The sequence below is a fragment of the Coturnix japonica genome, unplaced genomic scaffold, assembly GCF_054131305.1.
Source record: "Coturnix japonica strain WE unplaced genomic scaffold, WE-NBRP24 Scf071, whole genome shotgun sequence".
Lineage (NCBI taxonomy): Eukaryota > Metazoa > Chordata > Aves > Galliformes > Phasianidae > Coturnix > Coturnix japonica.
The window spans coordinates 643,022-659,140 of record NW_028188974.1 but is presented as its reverse complement, the minus strand read 5'-3'; the positions used below and the strand labels follow the sequence as shown (position 1 = coordinate 659,140).

At 48.3% G+C, this 16,119-nt stretch overlaps 1 protein-coding gene across 1 annotated transcript; it reads right to left on the bottom strand.

The window, feature by feature from the left end:
- Nucleotides 1-5,358: 5,358 nt before the first annotated feature.
- On the bottom strand, nt 5,359-10,086 carry LOC146751610 (uncharacterized). Its single transcript, XM_085533941.1, has 3 exons — nt 9,594-10,086; nt 6,775-6,836; nt 5,359-6,309 (listed from the first exon to the last, which is right to left on the bottom strand). Exons 1-3 carry the CDS (start codon nt 9,664-9,666, stop codon nt 5,731-5,733), a joined length of 714 nt encoding a protein of 237 aa, XP_085390067.1. The 5' UTR covers nt 9,667-10,086; the 3' UTR covers nt 5,359-5,730.
- Nucleotides 10,087-16,119: the final 6,033 nt, after the last annotated feature.

Sequence of the window (16,119 nt, the reverse complement as noted above, 5' to 3'; positions counted from 1 at the left end):
GGCCCACTTGTATGTTGCATCCCTTCCTTGATGACCTGAAGTCTCGTGGGCCCACCGAGCTAGGAATAATTCACCCTTGTTCTGCCAGTCCAAGTCTATTTGAGCCACCTCAATTTTGGCAGCTCGATCAACCTGATGGTTATTTTTATGTTCTTCAGTAGCCTTACTTTTAGGCACATGAGCATCTACATGGCGCACCTTTACAACAACGTTCCTTATTCGGGCAGCAATGTCTTTCCACAGTTCAGCAGCCCAAACAGGTTTACCCTTTCGTTGCCAATTATCATCTTCCCACTGTTGCAACCACCCCCATAAGGCATTTGCCACCATCCATGAATCAGTATAAAGATGAAGCATTGGCCACCTCTCCCGTTCAGCCACATCTAAAGCCAGCTGAACAGCCTTTACCTCTGCGAATTGACTTGATTCTCCTTTACCTTCAGTGGCCTCTGCAACTTGTCGTGTGGGGCTTCATACAGCAGCTTTCCATCTGCGATGCTTCCCTACAATATGACATGATCCGTCTGTGATTAGGGCAAATTTCTTTTCGTTTTCTGGTAGCTCATTGTATGGTGGTGCCTCTTTAACGCGTGATACCTCTTCTGTAGATGGAGTTTCAATTTTTTTACTCTCAGGCCAGTCCATGATCACTTCTAGAATTCCAGGATGGCTGAGTTTTCCCATTCGAGCTCGTTGAGTAATTAATGAAATCCACTTACTCCAAGTGGCATCAGTAGCATGATGGGTGGAGGGAACCTGTCCTTTAAACATCCAGTTTATTACTGGCAAGCGAGGTGCTAGAAGAAGCTGAACCTCTGTCCCAACTACTTCAGAAGCAGCCCGCACCCCCTCATACACGGCTAAGATCTCCTTCTCAGTCGGAGTGTAGCGCTCCTCAGACCCTTTATATGCTCGACTCCAGAATCCTAGGGGTCGGCCTCGGGTCTCTCCTGAGGCTCTTTGCCACAAACTCCAGGTGGGACCTTTCTCTCCAGCAGCAGTGTAGAGGATGTTCTTCACATCCTGTCCCGTCCGTACTGGCCCCAAGGCCACGGCACGGGCTCTTTCTTGTTTTATCTGCTCAAAAGCCTGCTGCTGCTCAGGACCCCATGAGAAATTATTCTTCTTCCGTGTTACCTGATAGAGGGGGCACACTATGTGGCTGTAGTTTGGGACATGCATTCTCCAAAAGCCCACTACTCCCAGAAAAGTTTGTCAGTGGGTGGAGACATAGCAGTGATTTTGTCAATAACATCTGCTGAGATGTGACGACGTCCATCTTGCCATTTTATACCTAAGAACTGGATTTCCTGGGCAGGCCACTTCACCTTGCTGCACTTAATGGCAAAACCAGCTTGCAAGAGAATTTGGATTATCTGTTTCCCTTTCTTGAAAACCTCTGCTGCTGTATGGCCCCACACTACAATGTCATCAATACACTGAAAGTGCTCAGGAGCATTACCCTGTTCCAAGACAGCTTGGATCAACCCATGGCAAATTGTTGGGCTGTGCTTCCACCCTTGAGGTAAACGGTTCCAGGTATATTGAATACCTCTCCAGGTGCCTCTCCGTCAGCCTCCATTCCCCACTGGTTTTACACACTGGCCATATGGGGCTGTTAAAAGGAGAGTGAGTTTTGCTGATCACTCCCTGATTCTCTAATTGGCGAATTAGCTTGTGAATGGGGAACAATGAGTCCCTATTGGTGCGGTACTGCCGTCTGTGAACCACTTTGGTGGCAATTGGTACCTCTTCGTCTTTTACCTGGAGCAACCCCACAGCAAAAGGATCATCTGACAGACCAGGTAATGTTGACAGCTGCTTAACACCGTTTGTGTTAACAGCAGCTATCCCAAAGGCCCATCGATACCCCTTGGGATCCTTAAAATATCCCATCCTAAGGTAATCGATTCCCAGTATACATGGAGCCTCTGGACCAGTCACAATAGGGTGTCTCTGCCAGTTTTTACCAGTGAGGCTTATTTCGGCCTCCAACATAGTCAATTCTTGGGAACCCCCAGTCACTCCATGGATATATATTGGTTGTGTCCCTTGGTGACTTGAGGGCATTAGGGTGCATTGTGCACCAGTGTCCACCAAGGCTTTATATTTCTGTGGTCGAGATGTGCCAGGCCACTTAATCCACAGAGTCCAATATACACTATTGTCCCTTTCCCCCCCCTGGCTGGGGGCAGGGACCCTCTATTGTTTACCTCGGGGGCTTGCAGCAACTGGAACTTTCCCCTTCTTGGAAGAGTTCACCTTGGTAGTTGTTTCACATTGTAATTCTTTCACTTGTGCCTGAAGTGCAGAAGTGGATTAATTACCCCACTTCTTCATGTCCTCCCCATGACTACAGAGGAAAAAGAACAAGGGAAGACGTGTAGTCTTATCCTTGTCATTTGCTTGAATACGAGGTGTCTTATCATTGTCATTTGCTTGAATACGAGGACGTCTCTTTTTTATGGTTGAGATTTTCGATGATACAGGTTGAGAGGAACTCATGGTTTTTAGCTTCCTCAATAGGCGATTGTGGAAATCCTGGTTTCCATCATCTTGTACCACCGTGGATTCATCTACATCAGGCACATTAGCCAATTTGTCAATAATATCATTTTGTGTTCCCTCCACTTCGTTTAACCTTTCCACAATTTTGACAATGGCTGAAGTATCAAGCTTAACTTCTGTAGCGCTTATAAATAATTCAAGCTCCTGAAGTCCACTAATTATCTCATTCACAAGGGGTTTCCTTTCCTCTTTGCCATATACTAATGCAAGTGCACTGGCATGCTTTTCTGGAGCTGCCTTTGTAAAGTCACGCCACATTTGTCATGGAACGCGGACTGCTTCAGGATCATGTAATTGGTTTGGATCGTTACGATTGAAGTGGGGGCTGTATAGCATTTCCACCAGAGCACTTTCTCTCAAAAACTGGATACCTTTCTCTATATCAGTCCTTTTATTTTTCTCAGGCTCCAAGTCCCGTTTAAAGGGGAATCTATCTCTTACCGCTATCAACATCCGCTTCCAGAGGGTGTAGGACCGATTTTGGCATGTGCCAATACCTCTGTCCACACGTGAGTCCTTGGAAATGCTACCCAGTTGGCGAGCTTCACTGCCATCGAGCCACGCACTGTTGGCACCATTGTCCCAGCAGTGAAGTAACCAAGTGACCATATGTTCTTTTGGCTGACGTGTGAAATCCTTTCTTAGATCTCAAATTTCACTCATTTTAAAAGATTGATCAATAATGGTCGTAATACTTTGCTCACCTTTTGCTCTATCAAGAGTCCCAGGTGTTGATGGTGGCAGCTGTGTTGATGAGGCTGCCCCATCTAGAAGTTTGGACTCGAGAAATTGTTGTAATGAAAATCTAGCTTTTGGCTCCTCTTCTTCTTCTGACTCTGACTCTTGTATTATTTCCTCCAGGTAACCCTCCTTCTTTTTCCTCTCTCCTAAATTCCTCTGCTCCTCTAACTTCTTCTGCTCCTCTAACATCTTCTTAAACTCCTCTAACATCCTCTGCTCCTCCAACTTCCTCTGGTCTTCTGACTCCCCCTGCTCTCCTGAGTCCCCCTGCTCTCCTGAATCCCCCTGCTCTCCTGAGTCCTGCTCTCCTAACTCCCTCCGCTCTTCTAACTCCTTCTGTATTTTCTCTAACTGAGTTGAGACTCATTTTGGTTTTCGCCCTCTTACAGGGGCAACCAACATTGTATCTCGTGCCCCCGGTGGTTGGTTAAGTTGGAGTACATACGGTTCAGACTTGAGGGTATTGCATTCTGCCCTGAGGACGTTATAACTAGACTGGAGGGCGTCGTGCTCAGACTGGAGAGCGTCGTGCTTGCACTGGAGGGCGTTGCGCTCTGCCCGGAGAGTGTCGTACCTGGACTGGAGGTCTTTGTGGTCAGACTGGAGAGCGTCGTGCCCGATCTGGAGGTCATCGTACAAAGACCAGAGGGTATTACGATTGGCTTTGAGGGCGCTGTAGTCAGTCATGAGGTCTGTGTACAAAGAGTCAATAGCGTCATGCTTGAACTGGAGATTGACGCACTCAGATTGGAGGGCATTGTGTTTGGACTGGAGAGCGAGGCACTCGGATCGGAAGGTGTTGTGCTCAGACTGGAGAGCATTATACTTGGACTCGAGGGCGATGTGCCTGGCCCGGAGAGTGTTGTGCTCAGACCGAAGGGCATTATGCTCGGACTGGAGAGTGTCGTGCTCGGACCGGAGGGTGTCGAGTTTGGATTGCATACTCTCATTCTCAGCCCTGAGACTCTCTCTCTCAACCTCAAAATCTTCCCTCTCAGGAATGGTATTGAATAAGGCCCGATAAGCATTAGCTAGGCCCCAAGTCATTTGTGCCTCCTTAGATCTGCCTGAGCCACAACATTCCTGTCTCAAACATGCGGTCAAACTCTCAGGATTCTTTAAGTGTTCAGGAGTAAAGCTCCATGACACTAGAGATGTCTGTCTTCTAAAAGTCTCTCCAAAGTCTCTCCACACTCCCTGCCACTCAGTATTCTCTGATTCTAGGGAAGACTTCCTCCTGATGTAACAAATGTAATAAATCCAAGAACCAATAAGTAAAAAAGTCAACATTAAGTTCAGGGAGATTGACACAATTGACAGTGTGGTCCACTGGGACAACTGGTCATTCGAAGACTGCTTAAAGAATGCAAAGAAAAAAGGAGGAGCACGCTCAAAAACCACCATTCCTGAACTATTAGTTGCATTAGTTGCTCCCTCTGGAGCAGCATGCAGATATGCAGATACCAAATAAGTGTTGCTAACCATGCTTTCAAATTGTTATACATGTTTACAGCTCCATAGGAAAAAGTGGCTAGCTTAAACATGCTCCAATATGTTTGGAGCATCACAAAAGAGGAACTAATGACATGCAGTCCCTGGTAGAACAAACTTATTAGAGGAAACATTTTTTTTCTTTTTTTTTCTTTTTTTTTTACTTCAATAGAGAGAAAAAAGTAAAAGAAAACAAACTCAGCAGTGTTTATAAAATATACCGGAGTATTGGCAGTCCGCCTGGACTTTCAAGGTCAAGCTCGCAGGTGCAGAATCGCAAACCTAAGATAGTTCCTTAACAGGGAAAAAAACTCTTAGCTCTGTTAAAAGCTAAAAGAGCAACAGAAGAAAACACAGAAAAACAGCAACTCAATTTGCCCGCATTCTCCACCAAAATCTGTCACGGTTTGAACTAAAAATCCACCTGCGTCCATGACAGGGGCCGTGGGCCCCGGAGGGGCCCTTGGCCGAAAGGAAAAACTTAATTAGGAAAAGAAAACAGCGGCAACGATCTAAGGAGGCACACTTATTTACTAAATACTATATCAAAATACAGGATAACACAATATAATACAATATAATTGAAAACTGAGCTAACGAATCAAGCAAAATAGGAGAGAGAATGAGTCCCGTAACCGAGAGGCCTACTGTGAAATCTAGGCGAACGGCTGAAGGCTCCCACACACTGCCCTGAACGCCAGAACTCGAAAGACGTCAGTCTGTTCTGCAACAAAGTTAATATAGAGTCCAGGTCCCGTGACCTATCGTGTTGTTCTCTGGGAGATGTAGTCTTCTTCTGTAAGTTGCAGATTCAGTAAAATTATTCATACTTTATATGATGTTATGATGTGGAATACTGATAGCAAAATTAAAAAAATTATTAAACCATGACACACGTCTGCAAGTCCGGACGGCATCCCTGTATTCTTCTCAGGTGACACAGCCTTGTTTCCAGAGCTTGTACACCCCTTTCTTCGCCCTCAGTTCTCTCAGCAGGTCCTTGCTGAGCCATGGCGGTTTCCTACCTCGCCTGCCCTCTTTCTTATTCAGGGGAATGGAGACCTCTTGTGCTTCCAGGAGGGCATCCTTGAAGAGCAGCCAGCTCTCCTCAACATCCTTGTCTTTGAGGGCAGAGCACCAGGGGATCTTGGCCAGCATTCCATTGAGTAGCTTGAAGTCTGCTCTTCTAAAGTTCAGCATCCTGGTCCTGCTCTTTGCCAGGCCCACATCGCTTGAGATCACAAACTCAACCAGGGCATAGTCGCTGGAGCCCAGGCAGCCTCCAACCTTGACGCCTTTGATGATCTCCTCAGCGTTGGTGAGCAGCAGGTCCAGCAATGCTTCACCTCTGGTCGGTCTGTCCAATACGTGAACCAGAAAGCTATCATCAATGGATTCCAAGAGCCTTCTGGAGCTCTTGCAGCTCGCCGTGTGGTTTTCCCAACAGATGTCCGAATGGTTGAAGTCCCCCACCAGGAGAAGAGCCCGTGAGCCAGACGCCTCACGCATCTGGAGCAAGAAAGCCTCGTCAATAGCCTCCCCTAGATCAGGTGGGCTGTAGTATACCCCTAATACCAGCTGACCTTTATTAGTCCAATCTCTAATCATAGGACCCCATAACGCCCCATAGGACAGCATAAGAACCCCATAGGATCCTATAGGACCCCATAAGTCCCCATAGAGACCCCATAGGACACCTTAAGACCCCATAGGGACCCCGTAGGACCGCATTAGACCCAATAGGGACCCCATTAGACCCAATAGGGACCCCATAGAACCCCATAAGTCCCCATAGAGACCCCATAGGACACCGTAAGACCTAATAGGACCCTATAAGACCCAATAGGGACCCCATAGGACCCCATAAGTCCCCATAAGGCCCCCATAAGATCCAATAGGGATCCCATAGAACCCCAGAAGTCCCCATAGAGACCCAATAGGACCCTATAATAAATAAAGATGAGATATACTTACCCTGGATGGACTTGGATGTCTCGCATTCCCCCAGGACCCTGAGCTACTTCTGTCTTCTCCATCTAGGGACAAAAAAGGGCTTTAATGCAATAATTTTTTCCCTTATCTATAGGCTCATTGAAATGAATGTGGTTGGAAATCTGGCTATGGGGTTCTATGGGGAAGCTATGGGGCAGTTCTGGGGTCCTATGGGAACTTATGGGGTCTCTATGGGGTCCTAAGGGGTCCTATGGGGTCCTATTGATTCCTATGGGGTCTTATGGGGTCTCTATGGGGTCTCTATGGGGCGCTATGGGGTCTAATGGATCCCTATTTGGCAGCTATGGGGCTCTATGGTGTCTAATAGATCTCTATTTGGCAGCTATGGGGTCTAATGGGTCCCTATTTGGCAGCTATGGGACTCTATGGGGTCTAATGGAGCCCTATGGGGTCCTATGTGGCTCTTATAGGGTCTTATGGGGTCCTTATGGGTTGGGTTTGGGAGGAACTCAACAGAACCAAAGACCCTATAGACCCCATAAGGCCCCATAGGACCCCATAGAAACCAATAGGACCCCATAAGACCCCATAGAGATCCCATAGGAACCAATAGGACCCCATAAGACCCCATAAGTCCCCATAGAGACCCCATAGGACCCCATAAGGACCACATAGGAGCCCCATAGTTGCCAAATAGGGATCCATTGGACCCCATAGAGCCCCATAGCTGCCAAACAGGGCTTCATTTGACCCCATAGAGCCCCATAGTTGCCAAATAGGGATCCATTAGACCCCATAGAGCCCCGTAGTTGCCAAATAAAGATACATTGTACCCCATAGAGCCCTATAGTTGCCAAATAGGGATCCATTAGACCCCATAGAGCCCCATAAGGACCCCATATCACCCCATATCACCCCATAGGACCCCATAAGGACACCATAGAGCCCCACAGGGACCCCATATCACCCAATTGACCCCAGAACAGAACTGTGGGTATAAGTAAAAGAAGTCCCTGTAAAAGTGGGATATGTAGCACACCACTAATTACTAAGGGTTATATGGGGTCTCTATGGGGCTCTTCGGGGTGATATAGGGCTCTATGGGGTGATATGGGGTCTTTCTGAGACTCTATGGGGTCCTTCAAGGGTTATATGGGGTCCCTATGGGGCTCTATGGGGCTCTACAGGGTGATATGGGGTCTCTCTGAGGCTCTATGGGGTCTTATAGGGTCTCTATGGGGCGCTATGGAGTCTTATCTGGGTGTTGGGCCCAAATCTGCTTGGAAATGTGGGTGCTGGGCCAGGAGGGAGAGATAGGGCGTCTATGGGGTTCTATGGGGCAGCTATGGGGCAGTTCTGGGGTCCTATGGGGACTTATGGGGTCTCTATGAAGTCCTAAGGGGTCCTATTGATTCCTGTGGGGTCTTATGGGGTCTCTATGGGGTTCTATGGGGTCCTATTGATTCCTATGGGGTCTTATGGGGTCACTATGGGGTCCTATGGGGTGCTAAGGGGCAGCTATGGGGCTCTATGGGGTTCAATGGATCCCTATTTGGCAACTATGGGGCTCTATGGGGTCTAATGGAGCCTGTAGAGACCCCATAAGACCCCATAGAGACCCCATGGGACCCCATAGAGCCCCATAGCTGCCAAATAGGGATCCATAGACCCCCATATAGCCCCATAGGGCTCCATTTGACCCCATAGCTGCCCCATAGGGCTCCACTAGACCCCATAGGGACCCCATAGAGCCTCAGAGAGACCCCATAGCACCCCATAGAACCCTTGAAAGACCCCATAGAACCCTTGAAGGACCCCACAGAGCCTCAGAGAGACCCCATATCACCCCGTAGAGCCCCATAGCGCCCCATAGACCCCCATATCACCCCGTAGAGCCCCATAGGGACCCTGTATCACCCCATAGGGACCCCATAGAGCCTCAGAGAGACCCCATAGCACCGCATAGAACCCTTGAAAGACCCCATAGAACCCTTGAAGGACCCCATAGAGCCTCAGAGAGACCCCATATCACCCCGTAGAGCCCTGTAGAGCCCCATAGGGACCCCATAGAACCCTTGAAGGACCCCATAGAGCCCCATATAACCCTTTAAGGACCCCATAGAGCCCCATAGAGACCCCATATCACCCCAAAGAGCCCCATATCACCTCGCAGAGCCCCATATCACCCCATAGGGACCCCATAGAGCCCCACAGAGCCCCATATCACCCCGTAGAGCCCCATATTACCCCATAGGGACCCCATAGAGCCCCACAGAGCCCCATATCACCCCATAGAGCCTCAGAGAGACCCCATATCACCCTGTAGAGCCCCATATCACCTCACAGAGCCCCATATCACCCCATAGGGACCCATAGAGCCCCATAGAGCCCCATATCACCCCGTAGAGCCCCATATCACCCCATAGGGACCCCATAGAGCCCCACAGAGCACCATATCACCCCATAGAGCCTCAGAGAGACCCCATATCACCACGTAGAGCCCCATATCACCCCATAGGGACACCATTGAGCCCCATAGGGACACCATTGAGCCCCATAAGGACCCCATATGACCCCTGAAAAACCCCATAAGTCCCCACAGAGCTCCATAAGGACCCCATAGAGCCCCACAAGGACCTCATATGACCCATATCACCCCATATCACCCCATAATAGGAGGAAGAATTGGGTCCCAGCAGAGATTTATCAGGACCATAATAAAGGTGATGCCTATGGAGGGATAGGAGGAAGGATTGGGCCCCACTCGAGATGATCAGGACCATAATAAAGGTGATGCCTATGGATAAATCACGGTATCGCGAAACAAAGCGGGTACGTACTTGAGTCGGTGAAGTGGCTGCTCGCCAACGACGTGGGTTCGTTTTTGCTGCTGCTGACGGGAGGCAAAAACATCTAAAAATGAGAAAAAAATATATTAAAAAAGATGAAAAAAATATTTTATTGTTCTCCGTTCCATATATTTCGATATTAGACTACAGGAAAATGCAGCACGGAACCCCCCTGCCCTCGATGCTGGAGGAGAAAGTTGGTGGGGTGAGACCTTGGCCGTAAAGGTGGAAGCGTCCATCTGCAGCCCGGCAGGGGACTGCTGTCATCTGTGCGCACGGATAATGACCGTGTGAAGAACCACCTACCCTAATCACAGAATTTTCAAGGTTGGAAAAGAGCTAAAAGATCATCCAGTCCAACCATCACCAATGCTTCCCAGTTAAATCATATCCCTCAACACAACATCCAGTCTTTCCTTGAACACCCCCTGTGGGGATACAAGAAAAGCTGTTCAGAGCAGCAGCTGTGGAGCAAGATAAACAGCATGGGAACCAAGGACACCTCTGCAAGGAGAAGAAGAGTCTCACAGCTCTGATTGGATACGTGCCTGCATGGACAGTTGCAAAGTGTTTTGTAGAATGCTCTGTTGACATATAAGGTGTTTGGGAAAGTTGTAAGGGCGGATGGGAAAGTTAGAAAATAACAACTTGTGAAGGTATATAAGGGATGTGAGAACTTGTAATAAACGATTTGGATCGTTCACATCTGAGTCCGTGCCGAGTCGCTGCAAATGGCGCCCACAACGTGGAGCAAATCAACCCGCGGCTGAGCGAGCCCGGTCCGGCAGCGTCGCCCGACTGAACTTCGGAGAGACTGTTTGGCGCGCACCCGCCCCGTTCTGCAGGACAGAAGGTGAGCAGTAGGAACTATGGGGAGCTCACTAACGAGGGAGCAACGAGTAAATCTCGAAGTATTGCGGTCAGTGTTACCGTATCAGGATAAGACTGTGTCTATTTCAGCATTAGCTACTCTTCTTAAATGGATAAGCAAAAATGTCCCTGAATTTCCGAAAACTGGGTTCTCTCTCGATGGAGAACTTTGGGACAAAATCGGCTCAAAACTCTACGAGGCTTCTCTCGCTAAAGACAGAAAGGCTGCTAAGCTGTTGCCCGTTTGGAGCCGGGTAATGGAAGGGATTAAGCAATCACGACGGGAAAGAATTTATTCCGACCATTCCCTGCCGCCCTCCGTCCCACCCCCGCCGCTGCCTCTCGCTGCGGGAAGCGGCCCGTGCCCGGATCCGACTGGCGGCTCCGACCGCCCCCCGATTCGGGGAGACGAAAAGCCGCAACCGCCCCCCCCTCGCGCTCCCGCCGTTCGCTCCTCCCCCGACGTTCGCCGTGTTGCCGCCCTCTACGGCGCCCCCGCCCTTCGCCCCGCCCACGACGCCCGCCGCGCCCCCGCCCTCTGCTCCGCCTACGACGCTCGTCGCCCCGCCCCTGCCCCCCGCTCCGCCCATGACGTTCTCTGCGCCTCCGCCCTCCGCCCCCCCCACGTCGTGCGCTGCAGCGTCTGTGCAGCCCGCGTGTAACGTGATTAAAGACACGGACGGATCGAAACCGGGGGATTGTTGTGACCCTGGTCCAGTATATCCGGAAGGCGAATCGGGCGCATTTCCTCCTGATGATAATTTGAAGGGAGCAGGAACGACAAATTTCCCTACAGCGTACTGTGGTGTCTTAGAACAGTGCAGAAAAGAAGCAATATTAAGGGGTGATGCTGATACATTGCAAACCTTCCCTGTGTTGTATCAGCCGAATCAGGTCCCCCGTTGGGAATCCCTGCCTTATGAGGCAGTGAAAGAGCTAAGGAAGTCAGTGAGAACATACGGAGTTCAGTCAGCCTTTACATACAATCTTTTGGTTGCAATTGGTGATAGTTATGTTATGACCCCTCATGACTGGAAAAGTGTGTTACGAATGATCCTCTCTCCCATGCAATACACCATGTTCATGACTGAATACCGGGATCAGGCTGCCGTCCAGGCCTTGAATAATTTGAACAACCTAAATCATATTGGCCTAGAGGAACTCATGGGGGAGGGGGTCCGGGCAACACCTCAGGCACAGGCACAGCTGGACAGGCAATGCCTGGAGCAAGTTAAGACTTTGGTGTTGCGTGCTGTCCATTGGGTTCCTGATATTAATTCACCCGATGCTTCATTTACTTCAATTAGGCAAGAGGCTACTGAGCCTTACATTAAATTTCTTGACCGTTTACAAAATTCATTAGAGAGACAAGTAGAAAATGAAGCTGCCCGAAATGTCTTGCTTAAGCAATTAGCAGTAGAAAACGCAAATGCAGACTGTTGAAAGGTTTTAGAGTCCCTAAAGAATGCAGACCCATCAATTACTGACTTGATTAAAGCCTGTGAAGATGTAGGCTGTCATGGTTTAATAATTTTGTAATTTTGCTATCAGTATTCCACATCATAACATCATATAAAGCATGAATAATTTTACTGAATCTGCAACTTACAGAAGAAGACTACATCTCCCAGAGAGCAACACGATAGGTCATGGGACCTGGACTCTATATTAACTCGGTCGCAGAACAGACTGACGTCTTTCGAGTTCTGGCGTTCAGGGGAGTGTGTGGGAGCCTTCAGCCGTTCGCCTAGATTCACAGTAGGCCTCTCGGTTACAGGACTCATTCTCTCTCCTATTTTGCTTGATTCGTTAGCTCAATTTTCAATTTTCAATTATATTGTATTATATTGTGTTATCCGGTATTTCGATATAGTATTTAGTAAATAAGTGTGCCTCCTTAGATCGTTGCCGCTGTTTTCTTTTCCTAATTAACTTTTTCCTTTCGGCCAAGGGCCCCTCCGGGGCCCACGGCCCCCTGTCACGGACGCAGGTGGATTTTTAGTTCAAACCGTGACAGATTTTGGTGGAGAATGCGGGCAAATTGAGTTGCTGTTTTTCTGTGTTTTCTTCTGTTGCTCTTTTATCTTTTAACAGAGCTAAGAGTTTTTTTCCCTGTTAAGGAGCTATCTTAGGTTTGCAATTCTGCACCTGCGAGCTTGACCTTGAAAGTCCAGGCGGACTGCCAATACTCCGGTATATTTTATAAACATTGTTGAGCTTTGTTTTCTTTTACTTTTTTTCTCTCTATTGAAGAAAAAAAGGAAAAAAAAAAAAAATGTTTTCTCTACTAAATTTGTTTTACCAGGGACTGTGTGCCATTGGTTCCTTTTTTGAGACGCTCCAAACATATTGGGTCATGTTTAAGCTAGCCACTTTTTCTTATGGAGCTATACAATTGTATAATGGATTGAAAGCATGGTTAGCAATGCTCACTTCGTATCTGCATACAGCTCCAGAGGGAGCAACTAATGCAACTAATTATACAGAAATGGTGATTTTTAAGCGTGCTCCTCTTTCTTTCTATGAATCCTTTATGCAGTTTTTGAATGATCAGTGGGCCACACTCTTAACCTCCCTGATCTTACTGTTGATTATTGTAATAATCTCACTCAGTATCTGGATTTATAACATCCGGAGGAAGTCTTCCCTAGAACCAGAGAATACTGAGTGGCAGGGAGTGTGGAGAGGCTTTGACGAGATTCTCAAAGGACAGACATCTTCAGTGTTATGGAGCTTCACTCCTGAACACTTGAAGAATCCTGAGAGTTTGATTGCATATTTGAGGCAGGAATGTTGTGGCTCAGGCAGATCTCAGGAGGCACAAATGATTTTGGGCCTAGCTAATGCTTATCGGGCCTTAATCAATACCATTCCTGAGAGGGAAGTTTTTGAAGCTGAGAGAGAGAGTCTCAGGGCCGAGAAGGAGAGTCTTAGAGCTGAGGCAGAAAAACTTTGGACTGAGAAGGTAAAGAGAGAAAAAGCTTTTGAAGCTGAGAGAAAAGATCTCCTGTACCAACGAGACTCAATCTGGTACGAGAAAGAGAATCTTAGAGCTGACGCAGAAAAACTTTGGGATGAGAAGGTAGAGAGAGAAAAAGCTTTTGAAGCTGAGAGAAAAGATCTCCTATATCAAAGGGACACCTTGTGGTATGAGGGAGAGGCTCTCCAAAATGAGAAAAGCTCCCTGCAATCCCAACTTGACACTCTCCAGTCCGAGCACAGCGCCCTCCGGTCCGAGCACGACACTCTCCAGTCCGAGCACAGCGCCCTCCGGTCCGAGTACAACACTCTCCAGACTGAGCGCGATGCCCTCCGGACCGAGCACAATGCCCTCCAGACCGAGCACAACACTCTCCAGTCCAAGTATGACGCCGTCCAGTCTGAGTGCGGCACCCTCCAGGCCAAGTACGATGCCTTCCAACCCAACTGTGACACCCTCCAGTCCGAGCACAACACTTTTCAGTCTGTGCATAACGCCCTCCGGTCCGAGCATAACGCTCTTCAGACTGAGCACAATGCCCTCCGGACCGAGCACAATACTCTCCAGACTGAGCACAACGCTCTCCGGTCCGGCTACAATACTCTCCAGTCCAAGTATGACGCCCTCCAGTCTGAGCGCGGTACCCTCCAGCCTAACCACGATGCCCTTCAACCCAATTGTGACACCCTCCGGACCGAGCTCAACACTCTCCAGACTGAGCACACTGCCCTCCAGGCCGAGCATAACGTCCTCCGGTTCGGGTACAACACTCTCCAGTCCAACTACAACAGCCTCCAGACTGAGCTTGGTGCCGTCCAGTTTGAGCGGAACGCTCTCCGAGACCAGCTATGTGCCCTCCAGGGTGAGTTGAAAGCATTTAACCAACTACCAGGGGCACATGTAGTCCAATTTGACCAGCCACCGGGGGCACATGTAGTTCAATCTGACCAGCCACCGGGGGCACCAGATACAATGTTGGTTGCCCCTGTAAGTGGGCGAAAGACAAAACAAGTTTCAACTCAGTTAGAGAAAATGCAGAAGGAGTTAGAAGAGCGGAGGGAGTTAGGAGAGCAGGACTCAGGAGAGCAAGGGGAATCAGGAGAGCAGGGGGAGTCAGGAGAGCAGAAGAAGTTGGAGGAGCAGAGGATGTTAGAGGGGTATAAGAAGATGATAGAGGAGCAGAAGAAGTTTGAGGAGCAGATGAAGTTGGAGGAGCAGAGGAAGTTAGAGCAGTATAAGAGGATGTTAGAGGAGAAGAAGAAGTTAGAGGAGCAGAGAAAGTTAGGAGAGAGGAAAAAGAAGGAGGGTTACCTGGAGGAAATAACACAAGCGTCAGGGTCAGGGTCAGAGTCAGAAGAGGAGCCAAAAGCTAGTTTTTCTTTACGAGAATTTCTCAAGTCCAAACTTATAGATGGGGCAGCCTCATCAACACAGTTGCCACCATCAACACCTGGGACTCTTGATAGAGCAAAAGGTGAGCAAAGTATTACGACCATTATTGATCGATCTTTTAAACTGAGTGAAATTCGAGATCTAAGAAAGGATTACACACATCAGCCAAAAGAAAATATGGTCACTTGGTTACTTCGCTGCTGGGACAACGGTGCCAACAGTGCGTGGCTCGATGGCAGTGAAGCTCGCCAACTGGGTAGCATTTCCAGGGACTCACGTGTGGACAGAGGTATTGGCACATGCCAAAATCGGTCCTACACCCTCTGGAAGCGGATGTTGATAGCGGTAAGAGATAGATTCCCCTTTAAATGGGACTTGGAGCCTGAGAGAAAGAAATGGACTGATATTGAGAAAGGTATCCAATTTTTGAGAGAAAATGCTCTGGTGGAAATGCTATACAGCCGCGAGTTCAATCGTAATGATCCAGACCAATTACATGATCCAGAAGCAGTCCGCGTTCCACGACAAATGTGGCGTGACTTTACAAAAGCAGCTCCAGAAAAGCATGCCAGTGCACTTGCATTAGTATATGGCAAAGGGGACAGGAAACCCTTTGTGAATGAACTAATTGGCAGACTTCAGGAACTTGAATTATTTATAAGCGCCACAGAAGTTAATCTGTATACTTCAGCCATTGTCAAAATTGTGGAAAGGTTAAACGAAGTGGAGGGAACACAAAATGATATTATTGACAAATTGGCTAATGTGCCTGATGTAGATGAATCCACGGTGGTACAAGATGATGGAAACCAGGATTTCCATGATCGCCTATTGAGGAAGCTAAACAACATGAGTTCCTCTCGACCTGTATCATCGAAAATCTCAACCATTAAAAAGAGACGTCCTCGTATTCAAGCAAATGACAATGATAAGTCACCTCGAATCAACGATGAGACTACACGTCTTGCCTTGTTGCTTTTCCTCTGTAGTCATGGGGAGGACATGAAGAAGTGGTGTAATTCATCCACTTCTGCACTTCAGGCACGAGTGAAAGAATTACAAGGTGAAACAACCACCAAGGTGAACTTTTCCAAGAAGGGGGGAGTTCCAGTTGCTGCAAGTCAATGAGGTAAACAATAGAGGGGCCCTGCCCCCAGCCAGGGGGGGGAAAGGGACAATAGAGTATACTGGACTGTGTGGATTAAGTGGCCTGGCACATCTCAACCACAGAAATATAAAGCCTTGGTGGACACTGGTGCACAATGCACCCTAATG